General features: G+C 37.2%; 1 protein-coding gene across 1 annotated transcript in view; it reads left to right on the top strand.

Moving 5' to 3' along the window:
* Nucleotides 1-16,832, top strand: part of Dcc (DCC netrin 1 receptor) — a 1,087,105-nt gene that overhangs the window by 758,005 nt on the left and 312,268 nt on the right. The window contains exon 9 of the mRNA XM_029546911.1: nt 3,811-3,965. Within this exon, the coding sequence (XP_029402771.1) occupies nt 3,811-3,965 (155 nt within the window). The remainder of the gene's footprint in view (nt 1-3,810; nt 3,966-16,832) is intronic.

Raw genomic sequence — 16,832 nt, 5'->3', positions numbered from 1 at the left:
AGACATAAGGAACTATAATCACAGTAACCTGAGCAGAGTTAAGTATCAGTGCAAATTTCCTAAAGATGCTCTTTTATTTGTTTTGTGCCTCAAAATGCAACTGTGTTTAAGACTAAATACGTGTCACAGGGAGAAGTCTTCTCTGTTTCCTCATTCCTCAACTACAGCAGCACTCTCAATTCAGCAAGCAGTCTTAATTGTTATGCTCCAGAGGGAGAAGAAATCACACCACAGCCAGAGTAGAGCTTATTTTTTTTTCTTAAGGTGGATGAACGAAAACAAGGAGTGCACATTCCAGAGTAGGGAGAGGACCAAGATGAGGGCAAGGATTAAAATCTGCCTGCAGTATCTGGACTCATAAGATTTGGTGTAGCATCTCTTCTCCTGGAACAAGTCTAAAGGCTACTCTTTTCCTGAAATAGGCTTCCTTGGAATACACACTGACCCAAAGTTCATTCTTTTACAAACAGATTCATTACACGAAAGAATTTGGGTAAAGTTGTAACCACAAGTAGAGCTGAGATGTTTACTGGGGTAAGGTGAGAAGACAAGAGTGTCTATGGAATGGGCTGTTCGGGAGCCAGTTAAAACTAGCTTTGATGATTTTTTTTTACCCACTCTTCATTTTACTGGTTATCTCAGCTCTCCCCTTCCCATGCTTCAAGCCTTCTTAATTATCTTACGCCAGAACCTCCAGCCTTGCTGTTTTACCTTAACGGCCATTTTAACACTAACGCAGGACTAGCTGGCCATGGGACATTCATCTGAAATCTCAAACATCAAGAAACCTAGGCAGGGAGATTGCAGTGCTAGTTCTGGACTAGCTAACGTAGTTAGACACAATCTCAAAATAAAATAAAATAAAATAAAATATGTATGAAATTTCCAAAAAGACTTTCAAGTCATGAATTATAGTGACATCGTTGCAAAGCAGCAGGGTTACTGTTGCCACCTTGCAATAAAATATTAAAATGGTAACCTGAGGTAGCTTTGCCCATGCAAGAAATAAATGCTCCCATTGAGTAACTCACTGGCTGGTAACAGAAAGGGGAAGTTGCCTACTCTTGCTTTTCTGTAAGAAGTTTCAGGTTTCATTCCTCATTCCCTGGAGTTCCTATGAGTGAATCTGTGGTGGACAGATTCTAGAAGCCACAGGCTACTCAGTACTCTAACCTCAGCCAGATGAAGACCACATCTCACCTGAGTAGAGACAATTGAAGTGAGGAAGGCTTGTCTGTCAGTGTCTACTGCTGCTCTAGCATGCACCGGAAGCTTGTGGATATGAGGGTGTTACATTTTCAGTTGTTAGGAGAGCACTCACAGAAGGTCTCTAGGGCCTGCTGTTTATACCAAAAGACTCACAAAATATAAAGTAACAGATTCTTCAAAGTCAAGAAAGGAATAAAATGTAGGTACACTAATATGCTTCAACTCAGCAAGATGAGTATAGGACATTGAATCTGATTAAATGACTTCATTTTCTTTTTGGCGTTGATTATTTTTATTTTAAATATACATATATATGTATTTCCTATAATAATTTAAAGCATGCATAAAATGTGTAATAATCAAATGGAGGCTGTTGGCATTTTTATCCTCTTAAACCTGTCTTATCATTTTTAATTAACACATTATAAGTATGCATATTTATGAGGTATAGTGTGCTATTTTAGTACATAAGTACAATGTACACTGATCAAATGATGAGATGAAATACCTCTCTGTGTGTCATTATATTGTGTAGAGAGGTAGAGCTAGTTTTCTGTCTATTGCTGTGATAAGTGTGATCACCAAATGCAACTTGAGGAGGAAAAAGTTTAATTCATCCTCTTCCAGGTCAGGTTGTGTCGACAAAAGCTAAACAGGAATAAAGCAGAAATGAAGAAGAAACTCTACTGACACGCTTGTTTTCCAGCTCACTCTGCCTCGGATCAGCTATGTTTCTTACACAGCCCTGACACACCCGCCTAGGGCTATGCCAGCACAGTAGGTTGGACCATTTTTGCATCAATCATCAAGTATGCTGTCTTACAGACACAGACACAGGACAAACCCATTCAGGCAATCCTTCATGGTGAGGTTTCTGACAAGTTGACAAATAAAACTAAGGAGCACAAAGGCTTTGAGCCCTTCTTGGTTATTTGTATTATACAGAGTAAATTATCATAAGCTATACTCTTTCTGGTATGCTGCAAAGCACTAGAGTTTAATTAGTACTCTGTAATATTTTGATAACCATTAACCAATTTCCCTCTAATTCTTTTGCATCCATCATCTTCCTTAACCTCTATTATTTTGTAGTCAGATCAAATTTGATTCTTTTTTTTTTATTTTAGAGTCCACATACAAGAACATATGTTACTTCCTTCTTCATAGATAGCTTATTTTACTGAAGATAAACTCCAGTTCCAAGCACTTTCCTGATTACTGGCTATATTCCCCTTTATGGCTAGATATTATCTATTGTGAATGTATACCCCATGATTAACCATTCATCCATGATGGATATCTAGGTTTGTCAAATCTTTGCTATTGAGAAGAACACAGCAATAAACATGGGAGTGCAGATGTCTATTGAGAGTTGGCAGCATTTATTTTGACAATATTCTTGTAAATAGAAGAGTTAAATTATATGGTAAGTCTGTGAATGATGTTTCTCCAATGACTACAAGGATCTTAGTTCTGGTACTCTTTACTCAATATTATTTTGGTCTTTTTGACAATAACCACTGTGACCAGCACTATGATTTTGAATTTTAGTTCTGTGGTGCACAATGAAGTTTGAAGCATTCCCTTAATAAAACAACTGAAAAATCTAATTGTCATTAGACAAAATAGGTATCAGTTTAAATGTCTCCAAAAATAAGACAAAGCTCTCAGTGACAAAATTAACATTTACACAAAATCCCCATGAGAAGTTATAAAAACATTGTCAAGCAATAAAATGTATGAAACAATTCAATGGTTTTAGAATCTATTCTTAAATTTGTCTTCAATTATATACTAAGGGTCAGTGAACACATGAAGGTCTAGAGTCGTCCTTTAAAATTTATTTAACTAGTTCTCCTTGCTGAATGTCAGTGTCACCAGCCACAGAATTTCTCATTTCTTACTGTGTGTTACAAATCCTATTTCTGTCTGTAGATTCATTTCTCCAACAGGAGAAATGTCCTTTTTGGTAAACAGTTGAACACATGGAGTTGTAGTTTAAAGAACAAGGCAAGGAGACATGTGTGTATTATCATTTTTTTTAACAAAGATATAAATGTCCATTATTCCTGTAAGTGAACTTAAAGAAACCATAGGAGCCAGCATTTGATATATACACAGAAATACTTCTCATCTGCATTTTGCTTTACAACAAAAAAAAATGCATAAATGAATCTGTACACAATACTAAGAAAGTCCAAAGTGTGGAATGATTTAAACCTTGACTTATCTCTTTAGCTGACTTTTGTAAAATTTAATCTTCCTGTCCTGATTACAGATGTTTCTTCTTATTTTATAGGCTCTTTGCTTGTCATGACTTTTGAAAACTAAATTTTAAAATGTCAAAAACAAGACTTTAACTTGCTGGTTGCCATGAGAATGATGGTGGCTTGCACTCTCTCAGACTTTGCAATGTCTTCTTATTGGCCCTTTCCATTCACTTAATTTTCATCATCAACCTTGGAATGCCTGATTTTTGTCCCAGAGTCAACATTAAATGAGTAAGCAACCTTTTGGTTGCTCATTATCCCTGTATACCAAACAAAGTTTGGCTAATGCTTTCATATTAAGATAATATTTCTCTTCATTTTGATTTCCTAGGGAGCGAGCTTTGAATACAACCCAGCCTGGGTCCCTTCAACTTACAGTGGGAAACTTGAAACCAGAAGCCATGTACACCTTCAGAGTTGTCGCCTACAATGAGTGGGGACCAGGGGAGAGTTCTCAACCCATCAAGGTGGCCACTCAGCCTGAGTGTGAGTATGAAAATGGAAGGACGATTTTTTTTTTTTTTTTTAGGTAGAAAAGGGTTTATTTTGCTCACAGTTCCATATAATTCATCATCAATATTCAGTGAGGGCAGAAATGCATTCAGGCAAGAACCTGGAGACAAAAACTTATGTAAATACCGTAGGTAGGTGCTGCTTACTGGATTGCTCCCTTACATTGGAAGGACGATTTTTTAAAGCATTTATATTCACTGTCTACAACATCCTTGCATCCTTTCATAGAATGTTTTTGAAGGGACAATACAGAAGGAAAAACACATTTAACTTAAGCACTTTAAAAAGTGGACTAGACTTTTAAAGAGACACTGAAACCTTACTCAAATTATAATAGGAAATTATAAATGGGAAAGGTACAGTTTATCCCAGTAATCCCCATCCTTCTCTTCTATGAAGCAACTTATCATGTTGATACCATTCTGTCAGCATCATCTTCCATTCATTTTTCATATTTTTTATTCTATTAAAGAAAAAATCTAATAGCATGGAATTTTTAATCTCAGAAACCTAATATGAAACTTAAATATTAGTTTACTTCTTCACTAAGTACGCTGAAGAAGCTATCAGAAGTCGAACAGAAACGTTCAGGATAGGGCAATTACATCTATTTCTACACCATCCTCAAAATCTAATTACCACACTAAAATCTATGGTCCCAAAGTAAAGGAGCTGGACACTCCTTAAAGAACTTAAAATTTAATGATTTGTATTTTGACAGTCTCAGAGTAAAACATTCCCCTACCTTGTTAAGCTTTGCTTACACATTTTCCATATATTTTATGGGACAAATTAAATGAGTAAGGAAACTTTTGGTTGTTCATTACCCTCAGGGTTTAGGGAACAAATTACTGGTGAAAAGTTTGTTAGCTTATATTCAATGAAAGCATTATTATGTAAAAGTTAAATTTACTGAACGTGCACTTATAATAATCACATACTGGAATCCAGCTCCTCCTTTCCAGTACTAAGTCTATGTTTTGTTGTTGTTGTGCTCCCATTGGTTTATGTTCTCTTTAAAAATCTCTGTTTAACTTAAATACAATTAGACATGCTTTTTAAAGATGACATATAAGTTAGAACCACATCAACTAGTAAAGGCAAACAAAGCAATATTTTTGGGTGGTGGTTGTGCATTTCCTTTATCATAGCAAAGGGGAGGCACAGGTAGGCAGATGTTTTTGAGTTGGAGAGCACCCTGGACTACAAATTAAGTTTCAGGGCAGCCAGAGCTACACAGAGAAACCCAACCCTGTCTTTAAAAAAATCAAAATCAATCATTGAAATGGCTCACTATCTTGGGTCTATGATTCCACTGTGGTGAAGATCATAGAGAGTAGATTAAGACACCTGAGTCCTGGTGAATGACTGAATCTTGGGAAGATCCACAGCCTTTTTTCTTGTTGCTGTGATTACAGAGACAACGTAGGATAATTATCCTTGAAAGCAGAAATGGTCAATAATCTTATAAAAAGTATATTCCAGAAAGTAACTTCAAAAGCATTGTGCTACATACATTTTCAACAGTTAGTAGGGCCCAGAGGATCCTGAGGAGAATCCGGGAGGTAACTTTTAGGATGATGGATATAAACACTGGGCCTTTATTGGGATCTGTAGACTAATTAAGGACAACTGCAGCCATCATCTCCACAGAGCTGATCTAAACAAGAGGCCAAGTGTCATCTCCAGCCATGCACAGGTAGAGCTTCAATTGCTCTCAGAATTTTCTTCCAAAGAAGGTTGTGTTGTTTAATTGATTTAAATAACTAGACAAAGGGCTGTGGAGATGTTTTAGCAGCTAAGTGCACTGACGTCAAACCTGGTAACATGAGTACCATCGCTGGTGGTAAGAGACCTGACTCCTAAACGGTCTTCTGATCCCATTCATGCTTGTGCTGTGATATATGCATGTGTCTATCATATGTATATGTGTATGTGTATATGTATATATGTGTGTGTATGATCATATATATGCAACACCTTCATTTTAACCTTACTGACTATAAAATCTCTCAAAACTATAAATAGAAAATACTTATAAATTATTTTAATATTGCAATGTAAACATGACTTTGTTCTCTTTCAAAACATGAAATTTTTGCAATATCTGAAATATTAATACATAATCCTAATACTTTATAGAATTATGTTCATGTAATATTCAAGAATAACAGCTCACAATTACTTTGTATTTCTGATAATCCTGGTTTAGTCAGCCTGGCTTTCTTGCCAGGGACACCATAGTTTCTCTTTCCTCAATGAAATCATTTTGAATCTTCCTACTTTAAAATTCAGATTGGTTTTTTTGTTTGTTTGTTTTTTATTTTGGTTTGTTGCCATTGTTGTTTTCTTTTATCTTATGCTTTGTATAAACAGCAGTGGCTTGAAATCATGGAGCCAAAACACGTTTGACTACGGACGGCTGCTTAGAAGCACTTCCTAGTGATACATGGTCTGTCACTTCAATGTGATTGTTATATTAAATTTACCTATGTAACTCTGTGTGCTCACAAATATTCTTACCTGTAGAAGACAAAGAGTGGCATAAAATGTCCAATCCTATTTTGTGAATAGCTACTGGGTCCCTAATACTATCCCAGACTACTTAAAGCATGCAGACTATTTAAAGGAAGGAACGTGCATGCAGCTTATTAACAGTGCTCAGAGAAGTTGGAGGAAGTAAAGAACACACACCTTTCTAGTTTAATTTTATTTGTAATTCATTTTTTTACACTTCATATTCCATTCCGTGCCAACCCCCATCCACCCTCCAACTACACCACTTCCCCCACCTCCTCCCCACCCCACCCTGTCTCCGGGTGGATACCCCCATACCCCCACCCCACCTGACCTCTAAACTCCCTGGGGCCTCCAGCCTCCAGAGGGTTAGGTGCTTCATCTCTGAATGAACACAGACCTGGAAGTCCTCTACCGTAGGTGTGTTAGGGGCCTCATATCAGCCAGTGTATGCTGTCTGTTTGGTGGTCCAGTGTTTGAGAGATCTCGGGGATCCAGATTAATTCAGACTGATGGTCCTCCTACAGGATCGACCTTCCCTCATGTTCTTTCAGCCTTCCCTAATTTAACAACAGGGATCAGCTGCTTCTGTCCATTGGTTTGGTGCAAACATCTGCATCTGACTCTTTTAGCTGCTTGTTTGGTCTTTCAGAGGGCAGTCACAGTAGGTCCCTTTTTGTGAGTGCTCCATAGCCTCAGTAATAGTGTCAGGCCTTGGGACCTCCCCTTGAGCTGGATCCCACTTTGGGCCTGTCACTGGACCTTCTTTTCCTCAGACTCCTCTCCATTTCCATTCCTGTAAGTCTTTCAGACAAAAACAATTATGGGTCAGAGGCATGACTGTGGAGTGGCAACCCCATCCCTCACTTGATGTCCTGTCTTCCTGCTGGAGGTGGGCTCTGTAAGTTCCCTCTCCCTACTGTCAAAGGGATTTCATTTAAGGTCTCTCCCAGTGAGAACTGGGAGTCTCTCACTTCCCAGGTCTCTGGTGCATTCTGGGGGGTGGGGCGGTCCTCTCAACCTCCTATTTCCTGAGGTTGCCTGTTCACATTCTTTCTGCTGGCCCTCAGGGCTTCAGTCCTTTTCCCTCACCAAATACCAGATTAGGTAACCCTCTCCCTGCCACTGCCAACCCACCCTGTCCACTTTCCCTCCCAAGTCCTTTCCTCCTTCCCTTCCTACTTGTGAATCCTTTCTTCTCTCTCCCAAGTGGGACTGAGGCATCCTCACTTGGGCACTTCAGCTTGTTGAGCCTTTTGAATTTTGTGAACTGTATCTTGTGTATTCTGTATGTTTGTTGTTGTGGTGGTGATGTTTTGTTTGTTTGTTTGTTTGTTTGTTTTGGCTAATATCCTCTTATTAGTGAGTACACACCATGCATATTCTTTTGGGTCTGAGTTACCTCAATCAGGATAATGTTTTCTAGTTACAGAAAATGTGGTTCATTTGCACAATGGAATACTACTCAGCTATTAAGAACAAGGTCATCCTGACTTTTGCAGGCAAATGGATGAACCTAGAAAGAACACACACTCATCTAATAGTCAAAGTTGCACAATAAGAGATCCTACAGGAAGTGCTCAAATGGAACACACTCAAGAGCTCTATGTATGTTCTTGAGCGCTTATTAGATATGATTATGATTATGTGTCTGTTCATCTTTTAATGCTTAATCATTGTACACTCACCTCCTCAGATCAATGCTGTATTACAAGAGCACTGTCATCATGCCTTCAATATCATTCAGTACTGGCCACTCAAAAAAACAAGAGAATGGAGTTGTCCCTGCAGCTCAGTGTTCAATAACTGATTCAGCCTGCCCAAAGACTGCAAAAGAAACAACAAAGCAATAAATAAACCAGACCCTGATTCCTATAAATATTTATTTTACTTAATAGATGGCACATACTGTGATGAAGCAATTGAACAATATAAAGTGTCCAATTGAGTGTTACTGATTGGTAATTCATTGGTAACATGTAAAGAATTTTATTTTTTCCCAAAAGAATGATAATGGTGATTCCTTCTGCTTTAGGGACATGTTTCAGCCTTGAGTAACTTTTCATTAAGACCAATAATGACCTCATGATTTTCTTCATTTTTGATCTTTACTCACAGCATTTTATTTAAAATCGCCTCTGTTCTCTCTTAGTGTGGATTAAAGATCACTTTTGTATTACACTGCAACTTGACTATTTTCCTAGAGTTGCCATTGGCTTATTTGTCTCTTCCTAAATAGATGGGTAGAGAGGAACAAATCAGCTTATGTCAGCAGGATGTGAATTCAGAATGTCTTTTAGAAAGCAGACATGGAGCTACATCATTCAACTCATTTATACTGAGTACTCTACAGCTCACTTATTGCATTTATTATAAACATTGTGATAAACAAATTGCATTATTATAGCTAATAGATGCTACAGTAAATGCCATTCGAGCAACATGAAAACATCACTAAGAGTTCTTAATAACTCACCAAGTGTTGAGGAAGATGGTATACCCAAGAGATCCCATTCATTACATATATATATATATATATATATATATATATATATATATATATCACTGTCTATATTTTTAGAGAAAGTACAGAGTGGAAATTCATTGTGCAGTTTGAGAGATGCAAACAAAAGAGGGGAAATTTTGTCAGTACTTTCCACTAACAGAACTATTTTATCCTTTGAAAGCAGATCTCATCTGAGTTTATATTTAGCTGCTGCTTTTACTGCTGTTTTCCCAATTGTGGTGTAGTAATTGTATATGGCCATTGTACCACCTTTATACAAACTTAATGTCCAGACTTTCATTTTATTTGAGTAATCAGTTCCATTAGGAAAATTGTGTTTTCAAGGAATAAAGCCTGGTGCAAATTTGTGCGAAATATAAATCATCAACAACTGTTTCTACAAGTGCATGCATTCTGCTGCAATCATTTAGAAAGATCAACAGTCTGAGATCCGGTTTATAAAATAATAGCCTGGGATAGAAAAGCTTGATTTTTATGAAGGCTTGTGTCCTCTGATTATATCTTCCTTTTGCTAAACCTTTGCCCTTTCTCCCTTGCTTTTGTGGTGTGTAATTTCTCCACAGTATTATCAGGCAGGATTTAAGTCCCTGCCTGCCTAAGACATGTCTAATCTTTTCATACCACATGTGGCGAATTTTTGTATTATGTGGGGTCCCAAAAAATGCTATTAAGGCAGTTTAATCATAAAGGATGTAAAAATGGACCACATACAGGCTTGAGGGCCTGAGTAACAATACAAATCCTGTTTGCTCGAGCACAGCACAATTTTCTGCAAAATTCTTTTGTAGTTAAGAATTGTAAGAAATGTTCTTAAGTCTACTATATTCTTTACACAGTAAGATAGTGAAAGCAGCCTTTAAAGCTGATGAATTTACAAATACATAACATAAATGTATAGCTAGTTACATTTTCTTCCTTTAATTATTTTTGTTTATTTCAGCAGGGTTCTGCTTGTGTGGTAGTTAGGATGAGAAGCGTATCACTGTATGCACCCCAGAGGCTATTCCATAATTGTTAGGACTTAGCTTTTCTGAAGTCTATAAAGTTAGGTATTACCTATTTCCCATTTTCACAGGCTGTGAAAGTAAACTGAAATGATAGGAGAGTTTCTAGGTTGTGTTTGCCATCAACTAGTCACTCAGGAGCCAGAAATCTCCTAATTCTAAGGAGATGAGAATTAATTAAGAACATAATACTAACTATTCAGGCTGTAAAAGACATGATGTGCTCACCCCTCTAATTGCCTCACGAAATAAGGCTAGTTTGAGAGCTATGGTTTTGGAGTAGTTTGTTTACTATGTAACAGTCCTTAAATTTAAAAATATCTCACTGCCTAATCCTCTAACTTTGCCTAGTATACATCTTTGTGGCCCTAAATAAAGTTAAATCTTATGATGAGAAAATAATATATTATCTCATAAATGGGCTACTACATTGTAACATTATAAATATTTTATTCATTAAAAGATACAAGTGGAATAAGATTTGTACTCTGTGTATAATGGAGATAAGAAATACAAGTTATGTTTCTTCATGGATTTTCATCTTTATTGTAGTTGTGTCCAGATAATTACTTTAATGACTTGATCTGGATTCTAACAATCACCATCTTGATTACAACACAACAGAAGTGCAAAGTGATTTGAATAAACATCTGAAATAATTATGGGGGCAGAGTTGATGGCTAGCCAGTTGGTGGTGGTCCAGACACAAGTCTAGACAGGCAGTATGAGCAAAAATGTAGACAAGAATGGCTAATTGGTCTCTTTTGGCAGCTAAGAGACTTTGATAATAAGTTAAAAACTCTCTCAATGTAAAACATATTTTCAAGTATTAGAATTATAGCAGGCAAAACATATAACCAAACATTCTAGTGACACAACACTATGGAATAAGATACCCCTCAGCGCCATATGTCAATGCACATTTAATTATAATAAAATATGATTCATGCTTCAACTTACTAATGACAGGTAAAAATGAAATCAATTTAAAATCAAGATTATACTACTACATTTTTTTAAACCAATATCTTCTGTAATAGACACTATAGACCAAGCATTCCATGATTATAGGAGATTCCCTCACATGGGACCAGTGTGAATTCTGCATTAGTAAGTGAATATAGGTACATGAGTCAGGGTACACACCCATTCTCAAGGATCTATGGCTGTAACAGAAGTCCCTGCTTCTGTAAATGCACTAAAATGTAATTAGTGTAGACTACATTTAAGCACATTTGTATCACTGTGCTTCCTAGTGGAGGGAGCACTTTTATCTAAATAGAACTGACGTCATATTTTATCACACATCAATGTCTCAACTTCTTAGGATGGAAAGTAAAATATAAAATAAAAAAAGTTTTTAGGACATAAGATAAAAACTATTAAGAAAACCAATATAGTTTATATCTTAATATCTGCTGCTGAAGCAAAGGAACTATGGCTGGGTAATTTTCAGTGGAATATATTTCCCATAGTTCAGGAAGGTAGAAGCTATGAAGGCTTGGTGTCTGCCGAGATCAAGTCTCTGCTTCCAACATGAGTGATGTTTTGTCACAGTCTCCATAAGAAGCACAATGTGTCCTGCCAGTGCAGGACTGAAAGAACAGGGCTATGGGGGAAGGGCTGTCAGTAAGCTGCTTCATTTCACAGTTTAGAAAAGACACTAATATCTTGATGATGGCTGAGCCAAAATTTTGTCCTCAAATGCTGCTCTTCATAATAGCGTTGTCTTTAGGGTTGTTTCAACATGAGCTGTGGAAACAAACAAACAAACAAAAATGACCGAAAAAAGTTTTAAAAAAAGGAAAAAAATTAAAGAAATCAGTAGTATGTTTATGTTGATAAAATAAATTTTTATCATACTTGATGATGGATTGTATCTATTCCTGTGAATATAAAGTTAGTATTCCAAGAACTAGTAGAAAATCAGCGTACAGTTTATTAGTAGCTTTAGGCACAAAACATACTAGCTTTTAGTATTCATGATCATGGGATAGTTTAGAGAATGAGACTAGCATGGTGGCTCACACCTCTATCCACAGTACCCAGAGACATTTGCAAAAGAATCATAAGTTCCAAGATGGTCTGAAATGTTCTATTTTTTTAAATTATATACATATTATGTATATTAATCCTTTGTCAGATGTATAAGTGCCAAAGATTATCTCCTATCTCATGGGATTTATCTAAACCCTGTTGATTGCTTTTTAGCTCAACCTTGTCATAGAGGGAAGGGGAAAAGAAGAAGGGCAGAAAGGATAGAGGAAGGAAGGAGGTATAAAGGAATATAAATCATGACAAAAGCCAATCAAAATGAAATAAATCTCACTTTTATATCACTTCTGTATAGATGTTTTTAAATGTAGGTTCTATTCTGATGGCTATATAAGTGGAAGATTGTAAACGCTTTCCTTGCAAAACAATAAGGATGGATGATTGTTCTTTAAGTCTAAAACTCTTACATTTTATTACTTTGGTAAATTCACCATGTCTGTACTGGAGGATAATGTCTGGCAGAGAAAGTCGTGGGCATAGTGACTCCTACCCCATGGAAACACATTCCATTTTAGCACAATCTTCCCCGCCAGGGGGCAAAAAGTAGATATAATCAGTTAAGTAGGGACACAGTTTCTGATCACAGAACATTTTAAGGCAGGGGAATTGCCCTGGTTTGAAAGCGGTATAGCCATAGGCATTAAAAGGAAAGTTAAATTGTTGCCATTAGTTCCTAGAAGTAAATGATCAAGGATATTTTTTTTTATCATCTCACCATATGGAAGTTGGGCTGGGGATAATGTGGGACCACAGCCAATGCCAGAGACCATATATGTTCTCTTTTTTAAAATATGTAGCCTGAGCTAGAAGCACACAGAATCGGTCAGGAGCCAGGCAGGCTTTCACCCTGGCTCTGTCATTTACCCTGTTACCATATGAAGTTTGACTCTCTAAGTCAGGGCCTTTATATGTAAAGTAAAGATAATGTTGATCTTGCAGCTATGGCATAAGGAACAGAAGAAAGCTTTTCAAACAGTCCTACCTCAGTCCTCCTGAACAGGACACTTGTAATGACGTGAGCGGTGTGTCCTGCCTCCGTCACGTTCTCAGCCCTCAGTGTCTTTACTGTTGTAATTTCCCATGATTTCATCACTTATCATTATTCATATGATCATGTTAATGTGAAAGGTTTCCCTAATTCTTTAGGCTAGTTGATGTCTCTTTTATTTCTCCCATAAGATGTTTAGTAAGTAGTTCTAAGCATAACGTTCTCTTCTGGCAAACTCATTATGGCTATGTCTTTCACCCTGCATAAGCCCTTACTTTTACTCTCTAAGTTAGTTAGAACCTTAACAGTCATTCATTCATTCACTCATTCATTTGTTCATTCGTTCATTTGTTCATTCATTCATTCTATCATCAAAGAATCATTTTGTATGCCTCGTGAGCTCCACTCTATTTCTTGGCACCAGTAATCAGCAGTTCATTAACAACAAAGCACTTATCCTTGTAAAATCTGTACCACAGTGATAGAGAGGGACAACAAGAAAATTGTGAAAGCATGAGGAATGACAAGACTGCTTCAGGACACATAAAATTAGGAAGATATAGATAATTAGAAAAGGACAGCCTCTATGAGACAGCATTATTTAACTAAATGCCTTGTTGAATCTGGAGTGATACTGGAATGTTCTGGTCAGGCATAATCTAGGACATAGCCAATAGTGTTCTCCTACATCATGGGTTGCGGGGAGAACTCAAGAAGGCTGGGCTGTGCCACAGGAAGAGGGAGCAAGGAAGAGGGGATCTGTGAGGTGACAGGTTTTACTTGGAGGTCCTTGGAATCTGGCTTGAACTCCTCTGTGAGAAGCATCTAGGCAGGAGGGTCTGGCTTGATATAACACTCAAGATTAAGTGTGATCTTAGAGATCATTTATGTTTCCACAGTAGGGGAAGTGGAGAGTTGGTTAGAGTGAAGGTTTTTTTTTTTTTTTTTTTTTTATTGTTTTTTTTTTTTTTTTTTTTTTTTTTTGGCGGGGGGGGGGGAAGCGAATGGGAATAAGGCATGTTGATGGGCATGGGATTGGAGGAAGAATAGGAATTGGGATTACTTAGAAGTCTTGCTTTTCAGAAAGTAATGAATTGTTATAATTTGAAAACTGTCAGGAAAGACCAAATCAGGCAGTGTCTTGAGAGATAATGTACCTGAGTAACACATCTGGATACATTTTACTTGTTAGATTTAACTATTAAGTATGTCCAGCTAGTGAATATTCATTTGGACTATGAGCTCAAAGAAACTACTAAATAATTTGGCTAGGAAAACAAATGAAATGCTACACGCAACCAGGCTAATGGCCAGAGAAATGCAATATTTAGCCTGTAAATCAGAGTGAAGATTGGCAGTATTTTTAAAACATGAGTGTTTGTTTTGTTTTTTAGTGTGGTAACTTGTTGGACTATCTGTGCCTGCACATGGCCCTTGGTATGTTGCAGACTCATGCACTTGTACAGTGCTGTGAACGGGCTGTCTCCTTACGTTCACAAACCTCCTTGTCAGCCCTGTAAGATGTAATTTGATGTGCCTTATACCAGAAAGAATTGACTTTTAAAAGCAGGTTTCAGATCTGCAGCACAGTTTTCCAGTTGCCAAGGTTTTATAAGGATCCAATCCAAAAGTATCAGGTCAGTGCCAACGGAAGCATTCGCCGAGAGCCTGCACACTCTCTGATGCGTACTTTCCTGGTGTTCATTTAACTGCAGGCAGAATTTAATGGGATGCCAATCACAATGAGCTATAGGTTAGAATTTAATATTCTATCACTGCATTACAATCATATAGGCAGGAGTCTGGTTCAGAGCCAAGTGAAGGATACAGAATTAAAGAAATATTTGGCTACTAACTTTCAACATTCCTTTTCTTTTAGTCCTTTCCAAATTTCAGGCCAAGGTGGTAGAAAAGAAATTCTGAATTTTTTGTGCCCAGATTCCAAAACGTTTAGCCAGTACCAAGCATGTCGTTGAATCCACAAAAGGCTTTGAAATTGAAGCTACCAAGCATTGAGCATCAGAAAGGACAGACTTTGAGTCTATAGAGCTTAAAGTCCGACACGGGTGGATCAACAACCTGGTGGGCTCTTGAGGCCTAGGCTTAGATTCTGAACTCATAACCTTCTGTGTTAAGTGGCTGTCTGGAAATAACTGCAGTTCCTCTTCCTGAAGCTGGGCTCAAATTTCATGATGTCATTGTTTTTAACTGAAAAGTTATATATATATATATATATATATATATATATATATATATACATTTTCTTTATATAAAGAAAATGTCTTTCCCATTCTGATTATTGGTTTATTCTTATAGTGGTCATACTATCTCAGCTGACTAAGAAATCATCACATACTAGGTGGCTTATAAGATGGGTTTCTTATCATTGTAAGCCTTTAAGTGTGGAACCCAAGTGTTGGTAGGGCCACATCCCTCTCTAGGTTCTGGAGGAATATAGATACTTCTCTTATCCTTAGCTGCTGGTCCATTCTGGTAAGGAAGGGCATTTCTTGGCAAATATCTGCAATGTGTATAACTCTGTCAGTGTATTCTCATCGTAGTCTTCCTAACTCCAAGTCTCTGAGTGGTTTTCTCTCCTTTGAAAATGACAGTGTTCATGTTGTATTTAGGGCTCAAATCAGTCACACTGCTGAGATCATCTTCCAAAGAAGGTTATGTTCTACGAATGCACGACCACATGGATTTGTGAAGAACTTTTCAACACCTTATGTCACCCTACCAAAATGGTTAGAAAGACTGAATGTAATTTGATGAAGGAATAAGCATATCTTGGTTTTTTTTTCAATAAATTAGTGTGTTGGCTTTAATAATTTAAAATAGGTTTAGTCTTTGTCTTTTAAGAAAGAGCTTTTAAGTGAATTAAGGTGTTGGCATTTATATTTTTAAATATATTCACTTTTCGGCTCTCAGTTAAAAATAACAGAATAAAAAATGTTGTTATTGTGACATCTCCAGGGTCCTCAAGATTATATTTAATGTGTTCTTTTTATAAACTCTTGGAGACCTGTATGACCTAGGGCTTCATGAACATTAAGGACTGAAAACTAAGCTGGTATTGACACTACAAAGCGAACAGAGTCTGCTTGATACAGACCCTGCAACACTGTCAGGTAGAACAGTACTGTCACAAAGCACACAGTGCCTCTCTCTGACATCATAAACTGTTACATAAAATGTCCAGTGCCTGTTTTCAAGTTATTCAATGTACTCACATAAAATCCCCTAACCAAAAAATTGCAGGCTATTGCTCTTGCTTTGGAAAACCTCTAGAAATTGGTGTAAAACACCAGGCACTGAAGGCAGCACCTATATAAATCAGGGAACATGGAAAAATGAAGCTCATGTTGACTTGGAAGCTTCCCCTCTAGCTAACTTGATTCATAGCATTAGAAGTTGTTAGCCATCTACCAAGTGGGGAAAATCAGCAGCAGCCTTATCCAGCTCTGAGCTCTGTGGGTTACAAAAATGACTGCAGGGATACAGGAGGAGCTCATTAGGTCCAACTCTACCTGAGGTGCTATTGGCTGGGAGGACTTTGGGAATTTTTTTCTCTGGGGTCCAGGTGTAGGGGAGGAGTTTCTCTATAGCTATGTACTTACAAGCAACCCTAAGAGGAAACAATGAGCTTTAAAAAAGAAGAAGAAGAAGAAGAAGAAGAAGAAGAAGAAGAAGAAGAAGAAGAAGAAGAAGAAGAAGAAGAAGAAGAAGAAGAAGAGGAAGAGGAAGAG

Source organism: Mus pahari, chromosome 15 (assembly GCF_900095145.1).
Source record: "Mus pahari chromosome 15, PAHARI_EIJ_v1.1, whole genome shotgun sequence".
Classification (NCBI taxonomy): Eukaryota; Metazoa; Chordata; class Mammalia; order Rodentia; family Muridae; genus Mus; species Mus pahari.
The sequence above is the reverse complement of the archived record's forward strand: the minus strand, read 5'-3'. Positions and strand labels throughout refer to the sequence as shown.